General features: G+C 31.2%; 2 protein-coding genes and 1 long non-coding RNA gene across 4 annotated transcripts in view; 1 reads left to right on the top strand and 2 right to left on the bottom strand.

Annotated features, from left to right (window-relative positions):
• eag (potassium voltage-gated channel protein ether a go-go) overlaps nucleotides 1–4,498 on the bottom strand; it is a 117,934-nt gene extending 113,436 nt beyond the window's left edge. For both annotated transcript variants that reach the window (XM_076417817.1, XM_076417818.1), the window contains exon 1: nucleotides 4,119–4,498. In XM_076417817.1, the coding sequence (XP_076273932.1) occupies nucleotides 4,119–4,197 (79 nt within the window). In that variant the 5' untranslated portion in view covers nucleotides 4,198–4,498. The remainder of the gene's footprint in view (nucleotides 1–4,118) is intronic.
• Nucleotides 1–19,896, top strand: part of LOC143204891 (uncharacterized) — a 301,831-nt gene that overhangs the window by 81,843 nt on the left and 200,092 nt on the right. The window contains exon 2 of the long non-coding RNA XR_013007696.1: nucleotides 5,653–5,717. This is a non-coding gene — a long non-coding RNA (uncharacterized LOC143204891). The remainder of the gene's footprint in view (nucleotides 1–5,652; nucleotides 5,718–19,896) is intronic.
• LOC143204680 (uncharacterized) lies at nucleotides 16,537–19,729 on the bottom strand. Its single transcript, XM_076417395.1, has 2 exons — nucleotides 19,680–19,729; nucleotides 16,537–19,577 (listed from the first exon to the last, which is right to left on the bottom strand). The coding sequence occupies exons 1-2, from the start codon at nucleotides 19,696–19,698 to the stop codon at nucleotides 16,900–16,902; spliced, it is 2,697 nt and encodes an 898-aa protein (XP_076273510.1). The 5' UTR covers nucleotides 19,699–19,729; the 3' UTR covers nucleotides 16,537–16,899.

The raw sequence follows: 19,896 nt of genomic DNA, 5'->3' as shown, positions 1-19,896 counted from the left end.
CCCTGTACATAACTTGTTGGACTGTACTTGCTGTACTTGGACGTTGACATGGAACTACATTTTCAGTTCCAATGAGTCCATTAAATACTCTCGAAATGAATCTAAAGAAACCTTCCTCCTTACAAAATTGTATTAGTCTTTTAATATCTTAAGAAACGTTAATTATTTATTTATGGATACAAAGAGTAACCCTCGAAATACCCGGAAAAAATCGCGGGTTAAAAATATAATATTTTGAAGATTTTATTAATTTATCTAATATTTTTATTAATGAAATTTTTGTAATTTATAGACCCCATCATTGTGCAGTGCTATAACCTCATTTGACCTCGTTTGTTGTGAGAGTAAGTGGCCAAAGAGAGCCAGATAAGGCAAATGAGCTGTATATAGAAACAATTCGTATTTTAGTTCAGTTTAGATTAGACAGACACTAATTGTTATTATTGTGTTAATTTGCATTAAGAAAAAAAGAAATGGAATTAAAATACAAAAAAAATTATTGGTTATGTGGTAAAAAATCTATATTATCCGTACACAATAATATTGTGTTGTACAAGCAAATACTAAAACATATGTGGAACTATAGAATTCATACATTGGTAACTGTGGTATAGTAAATTAAGAGATTTGCAACAAGATATGACAAAGAATTCACTTCCGTGTTAACTCCGAAGTGCTGTAACTCTTGGAAAAGTGCACTAAATGGTAAAAACACTAAAAAATGCTACTAACTTGTATTTTATTCGAGACTGAGTAGGGACCAATATATTTTCTTAGGTAAATACATAGTTTTATGTTACTGTAGAGACCATAAGTAGTGAAAATTTATTTTGATTCCTTGACTATATTATTTCATTCTATGAAGGTTTATTTATTTTCAATTTCTGGCTGCAGATCACACATGTCTATATGTGTTGGTTTAAAACAGTACACAAAATATTTAATCAAAATTAAACTTTTTTCAAGGTTAGAAAACTATAATAATTGTGGAGCTTTAAGTTTAAATAAAATAGGGAAAATCTTTTGTATATGTCATGTTCCTTGTTTAATTAATAATTATTATTGTCTTTATTTATCATATGAAACCGTTCTGATCAGTTATTATATTACGAAGTTACGGTTACAAATGGAAATTGGGCTGAAAATTTGAATAACACCTTTTAACAATTAATTTTTGCAGACGTACTCGAAATAGTCCACCCATTCAAAAGGGTGTAATGAAATGATAAAATTAGTAATGCTAATATAATCTAAAATACTCTGACCTTGTTTAATAAAATAATAAAACATTTGCCATTATTTTTAGTGTAATTTGGAACAACATTAAATGGGGATTGGGGGAAGTCATTTTATATGGTGTTTTTCAAAATGAATGTATTCATATACATCTGGAACATTAATCAACGTTAACATTAAACAACACATTAATATTACTTAATGGCTACCTTTCTGCTAAAACTATGTTTAAGTGACGATATATAGAATATAGAACTATTGAGATTTCGAACCGTTTGTGAAACTTCTTTTGGCTTCATTTGAGCACAATATGTATCATGCATTACAACATGTAATCATTTTCTGTGCCAACGTTATGGAGAGAACAGAACTTCTGTTTGACGAATGTCGTCGGTATAAATGCAAAAAGATAGCACAGTGTATATATCCATATATCGACATCATCAGTATCACATCTAGTTCTATGTACGGACTGTCAATACGTCTGTCAATTTGTCAAATAACGATGAACACACGGTGTTTAGAATAATTCTCTAACTAAATAATGCCATTAGTAATATTAATAGGCTAAATAACTAAACCATTTAATGGGGCTTTTAAAACATTTGTGTTTTGTGTTGAGATTAAATATATCTATGCTGCAGGTTGCAACTTCCAATAAATTTTTTCAGGAAGGCATTCTGTGCCAATTATCTGAGAGATTATCGGTTATTTGAGCTTTAAACAATGATTTACTCTGAGTACGTTTATATTTTAATATATAAACAAACAAGTTTTTATTGTGCACCCAAAAAAAGGTTAACTCAAAATTTTAGAAGTGTATGAAAGACTAAAAAAACTAACAGTTTAAATAATTATTCGTAATAATTAATTTTACTAGTCCACAGTAGTTAAAAATGGTGATAATATAATAGAAATACTGCTCCTAATTATCAAAAACTTTACTATACTATTACCATTGCCGTAAAATATTAACTTTTGATAAATTAACTTTAGAAATGCCAAGAGGCCACCAACTTAATTCATCAAATAACGATTAATACAATGTTTCTAATATAACTTATTGTCTATATTACAGTGTACATATAGTTAATGTTACGACATGTGTATTATGGAGAACGATATTGTTGGTATTGTATATTTTAATAGTTAACTGTTACAAACTCCTTTGACTTAATAGAACATTGAATGTTTTAAAACATTGTTGTATGTTGTATGCTACTGGTTAGACCCTCTAATAACGTTCTTCAGGAAGGTGTTCTGTGAAGCTACTAGTCAATTTCTTTACTTTCAAACTTTGTGCTACAATTTTGGCCAATATTATTTGTGTTGAGACTTTGATAAGTATCAGTTGATGCTCACTCACAGAGTATTAATCGGTCATATCGTCAAAATAATCTCTATTAGGAAAACAATTCCCTTGATTTGAAAAAGTCACTATCAAGTTTTCAATGAATAATTCGGTCCATTGAGGCACGTTAGCATAGACAGGAAATCAGTACATTGTCTGAGAAGAGAACTGTTGGGTTATCTTTAACAGTTGACACTCGAAGTACTTTTATATTTTATTATATAAACAAATAAGCTTCTACAATTTGGCCAGAAAAGAACGGAAAGATTATTGTACTAGTAATAATATGTAAAATAAATCAATTTTATAAAATTAAATACAGGTCTAGTGATTCTAGTATAGTGGTCTAGTGATCAGATCCTAGTGATTCATGGCGTGATTGCTTTATTACCAGAAGATGGCAGAAGTTGAAGGAATACAAATTAAACTAACTAACAATTTAAATAATAATGTGTAACAATTAATTTTAGTAGTCCAGGTGAGCCAAGAGGTCACCAACTTGACTCATTAAATAACGCTGAATATAAGGTGTTTAATAAAATTTCTTCCCTTGTTATTATATATGTATGTATATAGTTGTATATATAGTTAATGTTACGACATGTGTATTATGGAGAACGATATTGTTGGTATTGTATATTTTAATAGTTAACTTTTACAAACTCCTTTAAAGGCTAATTAACTAATGTCATTAGCAATATTAACAAAATTTTAAAACATTGTTGTATTTTGTTGAGATTAAATATATCTATGATACTGGTTAGACCCTCTAATAACGTTCTTTAGGAAGGTATTCTGTGAAGCTACTGGACCATTTCTCTACTTTCAGACTTTGTGCCGCAATTTTGACTAATATTATTTGTGTTGAGACTTTAACATGTATCAATTTATGCTCACTCACAGAGTATCAATTGGTCATATCGTCAAAATATTATCAAGAAAGCACTATCAAGATTTGAATGAATAATTCGGTCCACTAAGGCATGTTAGCATATACAGGAAATCAGTAAATTATCTGAAAAGAGAACTGTTATGTTATCTTCAGCAGTTCACACTCGAAGTACTTTTATATTTTATTATATAAACAAATAAGCTTCTACAATTTGGCCAGAAAAGAACGGAATAATTGTTGTACCCCTAATAATATGAAAAATAAATCAATTTTATAAAATGAAATACAAGTCTAGTGATTCTAGTCTAGTGGTCTAGTGATCAGGTCCTAATGATTGATGGCGTGATTGCTTTATTAACAGAAGACGTCAGAAGTTACAAAGAAGAAATACTTGACTCATTAAATGACGCTGAATATAACGTGTTTAATATAATTTTTTTTAGATGCTATTATATATATATATATATATATATATATATATATATATATATATATATACATATATATACATATATACATACATAGTAGTGTTGATGGTTAATAAGTAATTTTAATGAGTAATATTAACATCTCCCTTAATAACTAATCTATTTCTGAGTGCCTTGTACTGTTATGTCTGTCGAGAGTAAATATACTTACGCTGCTGGTTGGACCTCCTAATAATGTTCTCCAAGAAGGTATTCTGTGGGGCTACCAGGCCCCGTCTGCCCCCTGGCATTGTGCCGCCAATTTTGACTATTTTCCTTCGATAACCGTCACCTCAATAAATATAATGCCGACGCTCTTTCCATTTTTCCATTCTGTACCGTCAACCGTGGCATCTACTCGTCTCGAACGGCACGAACATGGTCTGATCTCACACCGTTCTGTTCCGGGGAAATTGTCTGACATCGTCTGGGGTCCCTCCGAGGGGTGCCAACTGGTATTTCCTCAACGATATCTACATGATTATATAAACCGCACTAATTTCTGACCTGGTGAGGGTTCGCGTTCGTCAAAACAATGACTGCGTCTGACGGGATAACTCGGCGAACTGAAAGGGTTGAAAAATCAGCCGTGTTTCCATTGCGGGGCGACGTTGCCGCGTCTACGTGGCCGCGCGCGGGCCGTACAGCCGTAGTAATTTCGTTTAATTCGAATTTCGATTTGAATTTATCGGCATAAGTACGTTGACCCAATAATAATTTTTGTAATTTACCCTTTATGTTTTCTAATTCAATTTGGGTTGTTTTTTTGTCCATTTTACGAAGCTGCTTAACCTTTTTGCCAGTCGTTGGACTTTTTATATCATCCTTATTTTTTATTCTTTATTTTTTATTTCTCATTAAAGTTCTTCGCCTATTTTATGAAATGTATTTATTTGACAAGACTTTGAAAATATATGGTATATATATATTTTAGGACACATAAATAAATCCAATTTAAAAAGGTATCAGAATCCATGGACTCAGGATATCCATGGGAACGTTTTTTTTTTGGGTAATTTATATACAAGAGTGTTCGGAAGCATAAGAAATCCAACATCAAATTTATTAATGAATTTATTTTATATATCATAAATAATATTAATAATATAGTAATATAATATTATGAATAATAAATAATATTCTTATATCAATTATATTTAGCACTGTTATCTCCATGGTATCTCCATAGAGCCAGAACATCCATGGGAAGTGATTATGTATATGGTGTATAGATAAACCATCATCAAGGGCTTGTTTAAAAAAAAGTGGGAAACCTAACAGCAGAATTATTCAAATATTCTCCTATAAAATATTATTATTATTACGTCATATCATTTCCAAACTGGACGCCATTTCCATGAAAAACTGAAGACGTCTACGATTTGTGGTTACTAGCACTAAGGAGTATTAACAACCTATGGAACGCTACAAGTTTGCAATAACAGGCTTTTTGATATTTACAGAACCTAGAATCATTCGAACTTGTATAGCGACAATGATACTGAATTATCTTTATAATATACTGCTGACAACTATATTACTGTTGAAGCAATCAAATAATAACCAATTGGCAAAACCAAAGTTATTTCGATTTGTTTAAATAGGGCTCAGATACCAGATATTTTGCTGAATTATTATTAAATTAGTTACTATATATTATAAATCATCAGTATTTATTTTTAAAATGTTTTTCTTTTACATCGTAGGGGAACTACTGAAGGGTCTGGATGAAGAGACTGTAATATTTCTACTGGCGTTAAAAATAGTACAGGTAAGTTTTAAAATCTTTATAATTTTGAACTTATCTAAGATGATTTTTATCTTTTAATATTTAATATTAACTTAATTCTAATACAACATTATTTAATTTAAAGTTCTAATAAAAATTAACGCTAAAAGTGCCGAGCTTTAAAATATATCAGCGGAATTACGAGTTAAAATATATTATGATATTAATATTATAGTTGTGTAGAAATTAATATTATAGAAAGCTATTAAAACGTTATTAATATTATTATTATTATTATTAGTATATAATTTTATTTTGTAAATATTAAAAAAAAATATTTTAAATTGAACGAAGAAGCCTTAATAGCCTCCTAGTTAGGTTAAGGTCACTTGCAGCCCTTCCCTTAATACAAAAACAATAATTCTGCAACTGTTGTTTTGCGGAACAACCTTTAAAATCTTTCCCCTTGCGTCATAAGAGGATTATCGAAGCCATATCCTCAACCGAGATGATCGACAATTTCGAACGATCGTCTTCCAGAGCGTTTAGTTTAAATTTCTACATCGTTCTAGGCAAAAAGGACGACTATAATTGTTTGTTTACATCAGGTACGTTTTAAATTTTTGAAAAATATTGAACGTTAATCGTGGCAGTCTGGCAACGTCTCTGAATTTAAGATAATGGGGGAAAATCGAAAATTTGAGGGTGGCGCCCTATACCATGCAGCGTCGTCCTATCGAACCATGGACAGAATCGTCGGGAAAGGGAACTACTTGTTTATGTGCCCAATAAATCGATAATTGATTTTATCTAGAAATTCAAATAGATGACGACAAGATCACCAATAGGGGTAGTTTCTAATATTGGTCACTAAATGGCGAAGGAACATATTTCCAAATACAATGGGAAAAATATTAAATTTTAATTTATAAATCCTATACAAGTTGTCAAAAATGTAAAATGTAAAATTAAATAAATGTTCATTAATTTTAATCAAAATGTCAAGTAGTGTCAGTGATTACTCATTCATTATGCGTTGCTTTGTTTGCTGCAAATGCTTTCTAGTTTGGCAGAGCAAATCATAAAAATAAAAGATTATATTATTATTCTTTGAATGGATAATTTAATGAAATTTTGATTTGTGGATTTAAAAAAAAACAGATAAAATAAAGTATAATAAACAATATACTTTTTTGATGTTATATCAGTTTTTTATGCATTAATTAAACAATAAATACCACTGAACTAAACTTTTATGTATTTTCCAGTGTTAGGCATAATTAATATTATCAGTTGCTTGTAGTATGAAAAACTCGAGTATAAGAACAAGATAACTGCATAAGTACAGTCCTGATTTGTTGTCCATTTATAAACATTGTTTTATTTTGGTTACACGGATTGTTAGGTAGAATCATTATAAAAAGTACAGTTTAAGAATTATATTATTTACAAATGTTTTATTATAATTTCATTATAATGGCCACGTTAAAGCTACAAGTGTTATATATATATATATATATATATATATATATATATATATATCCAAAATATTAGTGCTTTTCATTTCCTTTTTATTTCACCATTTTCAAGTTTTAGTAATGATTAAAAATAGAAGTATCAAATAAACTTGAGACTAGAAAAAGTATTTATTTTATAATTTACGACAATTATTGTTAAATAAAATACTATACAGAATGTACCACAGGATTAACATAAAAAGCACAACATCAAGTTAATCTTAATGATATCAAAAAAATTGCCTTCACCATTTAGTCGTCAACATATAAAAATATATCAGGATAGAAACAAACCATACTACATCCTGGAAAGTATCTATGTAAATACCCCAGTTTCAAATTTGTATTGTTAATGCTAATAGTTGTTTATAGCTCATTTCTAATGTATATTTTTGTGTTTTTATAACTAAAATACTATTTTATTTCGACAGATATCGCATTAAAATAATAAATATTTAAAATGTTAAACTGTGCTACATATATTTTAAAGAAGAGGGCATCTCCAACAGTGCCAACATAAAAACGTCTAATTGGGAATAAAATTGTTGATCTTATTGTAATAACTTTACAGTAAAAGTAGGGAATACGCATTTCAACTAGTATAACAGTTAATTTGTAGATATTTCGTAGTATTGATTTTAATTTTCATAATAAAGTAGTTTCCTGGACTTATTATTTGCCTAAATAGTATATGATATCGCATAAATTATGTAGCCGTATATTGTATATTGATCTCTTCACACCATTTAAACTATTATTTCCAAAGTTGCTTTAATTACTTCTTGGAATTTAGTATGTTCCAATTCATCTATGTATATTCTAGTACTATACAATAGTTTTTCTTAATATAGCAGATTACTGTAGTGTCAAATTTACATTAGATAGATTTTCTAGTATACTTTTATGTAATTTATGAATATACTAGAAATTATAGTTTCCTTTTTTTTATAAAATTATATTTAATGTAAATATATATGTAAGTACTGTTATTAACAAATTAAGAATCAGTTAAATTAATTATTAGTGTTATAGATTTGTAAAGTGCCTTCACCATTTCATCCTCCAAAGATTATCGTAAATTAATATACTAATGTTCTACTATTATATTATTGATAATATATGGTACGGACTTAATACATTTTAAATTTACAAAATATATTTTCGAACATACCCATATATATTTGACAACCAAGAACAATAGACTACAAAGGTATGAAGATGATTAATATATGATCGACTGGTTGAGTGCAGCCGCAATTAAATAAAATAACTAACATTTCAACTTAATTTACTTATATTTAACGTTTTTGTTGTTTACATGTTGGTACTTCGCTGAGAAATAAATTTGGCTAATTTTTTTTAAATGATTGATCACTACATGTTCTTCACTAACTGATCAAAAATAATATAAAAACAAGCTTTGATAAAAATAATCGAGGTATTGAAAATATACATGAAAGCGGAAGAAACTATATAAAGTTTATGTCATGTATTTCAATATCGAAGTAACAGCATAGGTATCTTCATTTACGTATATTCATGTTATTATTCTATTTCCCTTGTACAATAGGATATGCAATAGTATCATTATTTATTTCATATTCTGGTTAAACACGTACATACTTAAACTTTATATTTACTATACTGATATATACAACTATAACATCCTCTACGAAAGAGTGTTAGATAACTAGTTAACATGTCAATTGAAAAGTCTCCGGTTTGACATATAGATGACGCTACTAGAATTAGATTCATATGTTTTTTATTTAGCAAAAGATTTTTTAAATTAATCTCTTGGAACGTCAACAATCTGCCCGTGGACAATAAGTATAATTGTTTGATTTTTGTTATATAATATAACCATCCTAACATGTAGCAGACCACTTCCCTAAGTGATCTACTGTACAATTTAAATAATAAATCTTATTGTAGATACTATTTTAACTTATTTTATTATCTATCCTAACCTATTCTTATGACTATTCTAACTTATTCTAGAAATTATTAAATTTCACTCTATTTGTCTATGAACCAGTTCGTATGGTAGTTTGCGTTTGAGCCTACGCACTTCACTGTCATCGCGCAGAATTAACTGTTTGGCGAGTTCATTAGGATCCACTAATAGTCTTTCAGAGTACTTCGCACTAGCACTTCGAATAACACTCGTTATGGGTTATATGGGGATATCGCGTTGAATCAGTTTATTGGACACGTAATATGGGGCATCGACTATGACACGCAACACTTTATTCTGGAACTTCTGGAGGATATCTATGTTAGATTTTGCTAGTAGTACCCCACGGTTCAATACCATAGGTCCAGATGGGCCTATGCATTAACTAATACAGCAAAATCTTGTTATCTAATGATAATTTAGATTTACGCCCTATTAGCCAATACATTTGGATTAGTTAAGGCCCAAGCTGTTTGCGGTTTGTCACTATATGATTTTTCCAAGTCAGGCGATCAAAATGCATTCCCAGATATTTAACGCTGTCTGCTTGCGGAAGTTCATGATTATTCAATTTTACTGAGGGACGTGTTCTTCTGCAAAGGGTGAATGTCATATGGGTAGATTTTGTCTCATTTAGTTAGCAAAAGATGCGTGTATAAATTTGAGAGCTGTCGGATCATTAGTTTGTGAATTATAGCATTTTGAGTGAAGCAACTTTTGTTATTGTGATAAAAATGGATAAAAAGAATTTCGCGTGTTGATAAAATATTGCTTTTCGAAAGGAAAAACAGTTGAAGCAAAAACTTGGCTTGATTCCGAGTTTCCGGACACTACCCCAGGAAAATCAACCAATCAAGGATTAGTATGCTAAGTTTAGACGTGGTGAAATGAGCACCGAAGACGGTGAATGCAGTGGATACCCAAAAGAGGTTGTTACCGATGAAAACATTTAAAAAATCCACAAAATTATTTTGAATGACCGTAAATTGAAATTGAATGAAATAGCAAACACTCTAAAGATATCAACTGACGTGTATATCATATTATTCACTAATATTTGGGTATGGTATGAGAACGCTCTGTGCAAAGTTCGGAGCCGCGCGAGCTCTCTTTTGACCAAAAACAACGACGAGTTGATGATTCGGAGCAGTGTTTGAAGATGATCAAACTATATAATTCGCTATAATTTTTTAATTTCCTCTATTACCTATAAAAGAAACTAACGTTTTAAAATGTAATGTTTACATATTGATAAATAATTACATATTGTTTTATGTTCACTTTTTTTCCTTTAAAATATATTTTAAAATTAATGATGTTTATAAAACATTATTAATGTTACATTTTTTATATTACCAAAAAAATTTTACTTAAATCTCAACAAAAATTTTAGGCAAATTTGTGAATTTAAAATAAATTTATTCTACTTATATTATATTCTTCAAATGCACGTATAATTTCTAAGAACTGGCAACGTTACAAATTCAAATATTTTGCGAATATCTTGTTATTTTGTTCACATTCATGTAGTGTTATTTTCCTTTTCATTATTCCATTTTATCTCACCATTTTTTCTCACAAAAACCTTCTCTGGAATTTTATAAATATTGCAAAATTAGCCAAATCGGTCTAGCCTTCACAACACATCTTTACCTTCACTCCAGTTTTAGCTAGAATAATGAATAGCAATTTATTTTTAATAGTGTTGGGAACTATCGACTGAAATTGACTATCGACTGTTTAGCAATTGACTACTATTTACTATCGACTGTTTCAGTCGTACTTTTTGTTAGTATTTTGGGTTCTACTAGTTTCATTCGACTGGTTTTTAACTTTCTGGCTCGGTTGTCCTAGTCGCAACCTTGACAATAATATACCCAATTTATGCTTACATAGATTTATACGTATATATGTAGTTTTATGATTTTTTTTTGGTAGTCTGCTTGTAAATAACGATATATTTTATATTAACATTATAGCATTTTGGTACGATATTTTTCAAGATTGTTAATGTAATAGGATAAAAAGATTAAAACTGGTACTGATAAATAGTAAAATATTTTGACTGTTTTTAGGGTAATAATAGGTAATATTTCAATTAGTCTCTCTATTTTTGTTAAAAAATATTTACGTTCAATAATAAATAAAGCATTTATATCATTTCATTCAGATCATTTTTAATTATGTCATGGATTAGTATTCTTGTCAATAATTAGTTATATTTTTAATTTTTATATAGTATTTTTGGTTATTGTATACAATAAAACATTTGTTGGGTATTATTCCGTTCCATAGAAAAACTCTATTTCTTTTTACAGGTCCACAGAACATTCAAATACAAAACTTCTACTTCGTTTAAAATTCAATTATAAATTGCATGTTTTGTATTATTATTATAATAGTATTCAGTTATTATTTTTTTCCTTTTCTTTTTTAAAGTTAGTACGTGAAGGAATGTATACATCTCCGTCTCGCTTATACTACCGTTAGAAAACATAACCACATATAAAATTAACTGTCCCAAGCAATTATCTACATTCTTTCTCACAATTTATACAGGAAGGGATTCGTACATCTTCGTCCGACATCACAAATTGAAAAAAAAACAGTCGAACCCCGCATTTGACTATCGACTGTTTCGACTGTTTTCAGTCGATAGTTCCCAACGCAATTTTTTATATATATTGAAGGTTATTATTAATAATTTCTTACATATTATGAATTTATTAATATTATATTAGTCAGAAAAGAGGCACTTCTCCATAATTGAACAAAGTACACCCCACGTCCGTCGACATGCTGGTCAAATCCATTTACGACGCGGCGCGCTTCCGCCATGGCACTTTAGACCAATTGAGTAAATAAGGGTGTTTTGAAAATAACAACGAATTAACAAATAAGGGAGGGCAAGAAACGCTTTGGAACCGCCAACGGATCAGGATGCGGGCCCATTGACGACGCCGTCTCATGCCACTTCTTAATTGTTCTAATTAGGAAGTAACAGAAATCGGAAGAGGCATCTGGGATGAAGCGAAAGCGCGCTCGCTCTGACTTGATTGCGTTTTTATTACCTTGATGGGTACTGGAATATGTCGTTCTCACTGGCATGAGTTCTAAGATTCGTGTGCTCTTTTATATATTACTAGTGTGAGGTAGTGAATTCGACCACAACGTGTTAAATTAATCATGTTTTCTAATAGTAGAGTAGTAGGAATATTTCAAAAAAAATATTTTCACATTATGTACAATATAAGATTAGAAATGTATGTGATACATAACGTTAATTAAAATTCTAAATATCTGCATATTAAAATGTATAAAAATATATGCAAACTGTCTCAAGCACTAATACTTACTAACATTGCTTAAATAGCATTTAATTAAATCTAATTTCCACTAACTTGTAATAATTTATATAAGTATTTTTTTATTATTTAATAATTGCATTGTTACTAGTCGTTTCCGACGAAATTACAAATTTGTCTTTATGATAACTTAAATCTAGGTATATAACTAGGAGGACCCATCGGCCCTATCTCAGTCTCTGGTGAAATAATGTTTATACATGTCACTGCTGTATTTTTGTTAACTGCACCTCACGGAGTGTTTCCTCGTGCCCCCTTGCAATTCTCTTGATTTCTTGACTCACTGTGGGTATCTGAAAGTATCGATGTAGGTAATCAGTCCTATAGTATTTGAGTGCGCCCACAATACCTCTCAGGACTTTGTTCTGAAAAATTTGTATTTTATTTTTGTTACTCTTTGTAGAACATCCCCATAATTGAACTCCGTATGTCCATATAGGTTTCAATATTTGTTTATATAATTGCAATTTATTATTTAGTGATAATTGTGATTGTGATTTTCTTCTAATTAGCCAGTACATTTTGCTATATTTCAATTCCAGTTCTTTTCTTTTCTTCTTTATATATTCCTTCCAGCGAAGTTTTGCATCAAGATTCATTCCAAGATATTTAGCGTTGTTGCTATATATAGTATTATTTAATGTTATAGGTGCTTGTACGGTCTGATTGTACGCCATTTATGTAAAAATACTGAATATTCTTATAAACCTAAACCATTTTTTATTCCCCTTACATCAGTTTGGCTTTCGCAATAAGCATGGGACTATAGAACAAGTGCATAGACTTGTAAACCAAATAAACGCCGACCTAAATGCCAAAAGATATTGTTCGGCTGCTTTCCTAGACATATCTCAGGCTTTTGACAAAGTATGGCATACGGGCTTTTTATTGTAGTTGTAGACATTTTATTGTAAATCAAGGCAATGAACATACCGAATGAAATCCCATATATTCAGGAGTTCCGCAAGGTAGTGTACTGGGTCCAGTACGGTATCTTCTGTATACGGCTGATCTGCCCACCACAAAAATAACTACTGTGGCAACATATGCAGACGATACAGCAATCTTAGCATCCCATGAAGATCCAGTCACAGCATCAATAAACCTACAAACCCACCTGGAGCAAATACAATTATGGTTGAAGACATGGCGCATTAAAGCCAATGAATCAAAATCCACGCATATAACGTTTACCCTGCGTAGAAGAACATGTCCACCAGTAAATATCAATCATCGTCAACTCCCCCAAGCAGAGCATGTTAAATATCTTGGTATGCATTTAGATCGACGCCTAACCTGGAAGAAGCACATACTCTCTAAACGGAAACAACTAGGACTAAAATTATATCAAATGTATTGGCTCATTGGGCGCAAATCCAAGTTATCATTAGATAACAAGGTATTGCTGTATGAGTCTATACTCAAGCCCATTTGGACATATGGAATTCAACTATGGGGTACCGCTAGCAAATCTAATATATCCATCATTCAACGGTTCCAAAATAAGGTGTTGCGTGCCATTGTTGATGCTCCGTACTATATTTCAAATAACGTGATACAACGCGATATTCCTCTAGAACCTATAACGAGTGTAATCCAACGTGTTTGTGTGAAGTACTTCGAAAGAGTGTCAGTGCATCCCAATGTACTCGCTAACCAGCTAAATATGCGACGTGATAGTGAAGTGCGTAGACTAAAACGTTTAACACCACCTGATCTGATTACTGGACATATGTAGAGTTTAGAATAAGCATTAGAATAAGACCAATTAATTAAGATAATATTTTATACAGAAGATTGCTTAATGAAGTGATGTATGTATATATGTCATGTATATATAATATAAACAGAAGAAATACTTATTGCCAATAGGGCAGATTGTGGACTCACAAAGAGTAATAAAAAATTTTTTTAAAAATATTCCCCTTACACAAAACAGTTACAAAACAATAGAAGCACAACTTCATCGAATAACATTTCATTAGTGCCAGCTTCTTATTTTTGTTTCGTAAGGTTACGGTTTTGTCTTACGTCCAACCAAAGAAACGAAAGAATTTAATAGACCATCATTAGACTCAGTGTCCGGTATATTTCTTGAAGCTTCTTAACAAGGTGGTCGAATTTCAGTGACATCCCTACATGGACACAATGGAAAATCTCATATCGATTAAGTTTCATGAGGAAATATATGACTATTTTCATTTAGGGACAAAAGAATTTTTTGGTGAACGCTTAATTATTTTTTGGTAATAAAACGCTAACTATAATGATGATTTAAACGACTAATAATTATCACTATTCGGTTTATTACTACTTAACACTAAGCCTTGAAAAACTGATATTTTTGTTTAGAAATATACTACATGTAAATACAATTTGTTATTATGAAAAATTATTATATTATTCGGATTTAAAGTCAGAAGTTTCAGTCACCAGAAGCTAAGGATTGTTATAAGAGCAAGAACTAACAGATTTATTTTCTTGGCGTAGGAAACATTGGCCTGAAAATTTGCAGGACAAGTTATGTTGTATTTGTTTTATTTCTTTCTTAAGTGTTCGAGATAAAAATGATTTGTTTAAATGTCAAAACAAAACAAAAGCTTTATTTTCTAGGATGTGAAGGTTTTCTAAGTAAAAATTTCCAAATAATATCGAAGCGTGTTAAAATCTTCAAACGTAAAAATGCGGAAATGATAAGTAGGAAACGGTAAGTGACGTCAATGTTTCGTGGCGATTAATTCCAGTTTTAATTTTAAAATAGATGTATTCTTAATAAACCCTCTATAGTATATTGTTATTAGAAATCAATATTTTGTGATTCTTCATCACAGTCATACAACCCATGTGTGACCAAATATTTTAAATACTTAGACAATATATGTCTTTATTAATTAATTCAAAAACCGTAAAAATTATTATTCCAAACCTCTTGTGGGTTCATTTAGGATATGTTCCTTTATGGTTTCCTTTCTTCTAATATCTTATTTCTTAAGATTAACACAGCAAACTTTACATCTAAAAGTACATTTAAAGGGCGTTCTTTCTAAACTAATGAAAATGTAATTATTGCGAATCTGTACCTAACTTAACTAACACGATAACAATAATATATCTTTCATATCTAAAACTTAGTTTTGTGACCATTGTTGAATAAAGGTGAAACTGTTTTTTGCCATCTTAAATGGTACTAAATTTTCACTAACTATAACCGAGACATTATATTTTCAAAATATATTCATCTTTGGTTTCGAACAGTTTTAGCATCTCAGTTTGGATACATATGTCTGTTAATCCAGGGGATTATTTGGCTCGTTAGTGGGACAACATACACCTGGGCATCTCCTGTTATAGGCCAATTAAGCTGCTATAAAAGGGATCAATCCGTATTACTTCCCTGTTGGCATTATTTGTTATGGAGTCTTCGCTCACTGCTTTATACACAATATGATTATATTCCTGGGTAATATACCAAGATATTTTTAACAGCTTACACCAATTATAGAGTTATACAACATGTTTTTTTGAGATGAGAATATTTATATTTGCGTATCGAAACATGTATAAAATATTGTAGGTTAGAGAGAGATCACAAATTATATGCAAAATTGAATTAAACGAAAAAGGCCCTGTCGATACAATCGCAGTATTTTAACTGATATTGTTTTGATAATATATAATGTATATAAAATATCCCTTATAATTATTTATTAAACAATCTGCAATTCAAAAATTGAATTCAATAAATTCAAAAGTAAAACTTTCGAATTTCAGGGCTCTTGTTACTTTTGTGCATTTGATTGATTGTTCATTGATGATTTCCAAAGAGGAAAGGTGTTATAGCTGGTTTAACATATTTTGTCAGAACTACTGATCGTCCGCTGGTCGAAATTCGACCAAAATTTACTCATATTTTTGTCATAATAGATTAAAGAGAATAACTAAACAATGATGTGCTACATTATGATGTACTACATTACTAATCAATTAATATTGTAATAATCTATATATAATATTCATTAAAGTTATATATATATATATACTAGCTGACCCGACAGACTTCGTCCTGTCAAAAAGATTTGTAATGTGGCAGTTTTTGTGCCTACGTATTTTAAAAAATTCTCCTGAACAGAACCATCACCCTGGTGATAGGGCGTTGTGAATAAAAAATAATTAAATAAAACATATATAAGGATTGAAAAGTAAGTAATCGCTTTATTGTTAATCATGTGAATCATAATTATTATTATTATTATCATTATATTGCTTTGTGGTATACGATGTTTTTTGTTTGATTACCTGGCGCATAGATAAACAAATCTGATGGTTTTCCAACACGGGAACAGGCAACATACAATTGACCATGTGAGAAACATGGGTTTTCTAGATTAATACCACAAATACTTAATGATTGCCCCTGGGACTTGTTTATAGTCATAGCAAAAGCAAGCCGTCAACATGTCTATAGGAAATTTGCCATTACCAATGTCAATGAGTTGTTTAGAGAATATGTTTCCAGATTGGTCATTTTGCAACTCGACACGCATATTCTTGCTTAAATGAAGTACTTTAACATGTTTCCACAAATTGGAAGACTTTAGACATGCATTGAGTTCATCAGCTGGCGTTGATCGTGGAATCACTGGCAATGTTTGACGAAAATCTCCTGCTAATAAAATCATTGCACCACCAAATCGGTTATTATTGCTACGTAGATCTTTTAAGGTTCTGTCTAAAGCCTCCAAAGATTTTTTATGTGCCATCGTGCATTCATCCCAAACAATCAATTTACATTGCTGCAAAACCTTTGCCATTGCAGAGTTCTTCGAAACGTTGCAGGTTGGAGTTTCATTGCTTTGCATATTTAATGGCAATTTTAGTGCTGAATGGGCTGTTCGACCACCTTCAAGCAAAGTTGCTGCGATTCCCGACGAAGCGAGTGCAAGTGCAATTTTATTTTGTGAGCGAATTGTTGCTAATATTAATGAAATCAAAAAAGTTTTTCCTGTACCACCAGGTGCATCTAAGAAGTAAATCCCTCCAGTTTCATCATTTGTTACTTTCATAAGAGTTTCAAATACATACTTCTGTTGTTCATTTAACAGTGGAAGATTTGTTTGAATTAATTCTTTCAAAGCGTTGAGATCATACAGTCTTTCTCGATGCAACTCTTGGTTAAAAGCGTCATGCATTGGACGATTGGGCGCGGTCAGGCCTAATTGAATTAATAGTTTGTTTGACATTATCAAGCACATGTCCTCAATTGAAATCAATGCTTCATTGTAAATTTCTTCACTGATTTGTATATTTGGATTTCCCATTCTATTCCGTATTTTATACAAAATATCATCACACATATAATCTTTGTACTTCATCCACAAATCAATTGGGTTTGATGGGAAGCATGTAGATATGATTATAGAAAACAATGTTCGTATTTGATGAGCGTGTGATGATATTACAGCATCATTGAGAGTTTGATCCCAATGAGCGTCATTTTCAAGCAATTGCAAACGTTGACAGGCTTCTCTGTAGGATCCACACAATTCACCATCAACAGTTCGTAACTGTTGGAATGATGTTGGGCCACGTACATTGACTAATAGCAGTCGTAAATAAAAACATTCATCATTGCTTGGATGTACTGAATAAATCCGGCCAATCGCATCGGTGGAATATACATCTGTATATCCTGGAACTGGTTTTCCTTGTTTCCGTCGTATAAATCTCCTTGAGGATTGATTCCAGGTATAATATTTTGGCATTTCAGAATATAGCAATGTTTGTGCGAAATCATCGTTTTGGCATGTCTCAAAAAAACTGGTTAATGTAGTAGATGGTGGCTGAGCAGCTCTTTGTACTGCGTTCTGTGCTGTAAAATACACTCTTTGTCCATTTTCTAAATGCACAGCTAAGTGAACAACAGAAGGGTGTCTCTCATGAATAGGAAAAGAAAATATTCGCCAAACTGCTTCATTACTGCTAACATAGCGGCCCATTTGGTATTGGGTAACTTCATCATTAGAATTCTCTGCACCAATTCCAATCACAGCCATATCACTCCCTTTGGTTACATATTTGCAAATGTATTTAATCGATTTCACTGAATGGCAAGATTCAACGTTGATGTGTGCTTTGAATGTCTTTGATAAAATGGGTGAATATGGAACAATCCAACGATTATCTATTTCAATATCTTGTTGATTTAATTTGACAATTGTTGATTTTCCATTGTCTGCTGTCGATCTGCGACGATACAATGGATAACCGTCATTACCAGTAATTGTTTCCGATATTAATGTCCGTGGATATCGTTTTGAACATTTACCATCCATCATACACGGTGAATTTTGATTAAGAGTTCCACAGGGACCATGTATCATGTTTTTGATAACTACCTCATGCAATCCAGGATCTACTTGTACATTAGGGATTTCAGCTGATATCACTGCATCAACTTCATTTGGCCTTATCTTTTCAACCAACCAAATCAAAATGTGTGCATGTGGCAATCCTCGTTTCTGCCACTCCACAGAATACATCCAGCAGCGTGTCTCACCAAACACATTATGTTTTACGATGAAATTCATTAAAGATTTCAACTTTTGTCTAAAGACTCTGGCTGTAATATCATGACGATCAATGGGTGATTGCCCAGGTAATAACTCCTGCTTAATTTCTATCCATTGCGGATTGCATGTAAATGTGATGAACAAATCTGCTGTACCATAATGACGAACATACGACATGGCATCTTGAGCATATTCGTGCATATGCCGAGGGCTTCCGATGTATGTTGCTGGAAGAATAGTCATCCGACCGACATTCTGTGCATTTCCATCAGTATTAATCGCATCTCGAAGGTGAATATACTCTTCAGATCGGAGTTTGGTTTGATTCAACCTGATGAATGTTAATCTCTCCGTTTCAATTTTAACATACATGTCAACAACATATTTGTGATATAATCGGCGACATTTCAATATGTGATTATCTTCATTTTCCCGAATCATTAGGCGGTATGAATAATAGTTCATTGAACTGACTTTTTTGTTGGTTTCAGAACCTGTAAACAGATTTTGTTTTAATAACATTCAAATATAAAATTAAAATACATAATATAGTGACTGAGATATTATCGCCATAGCTAAACTAATATTTTAGTTACCTGTAATGGGATTTATCATTTTTATTGAGAAATCGTAGCCATCTTCACCTTGCCAAAATATAATGGGATATTGCAGTGCATCATATGAGCGGTGTATTTCCTTTATACGTTGTAATTGATCATTCCGACGATGTAAAACAATATCACGGGATTCCAAGTTTTCTCCAACTACAACGATAGCAACTTCATCAATAGTTGGTGCATTAAAACGTCTTGT

This window comes from Rhynchophorus ferrugineus, unplaced genomic scaffold (assembly GCF_030347505.1).
Source record: "Rhynchophorus ferrugineus isolate W39M unplaced genomic scaffold, kcgeb_rfMv2 rfM11, whole genome shotgun sequence".
In the NCBI taxonomy this organism is placed as follows: domain Eukaryota; kingdom Metazoa; phylum Arthropoda; class Insecta; order Coleoptera; family Curculionidae; genus Rhynchophorus; species Rhynchophorus ferrugineus.
Note: the sequence above shows the minus strand (reverse complement) of the source record. Positions and strands in the feature narration are given on the sequence as shown.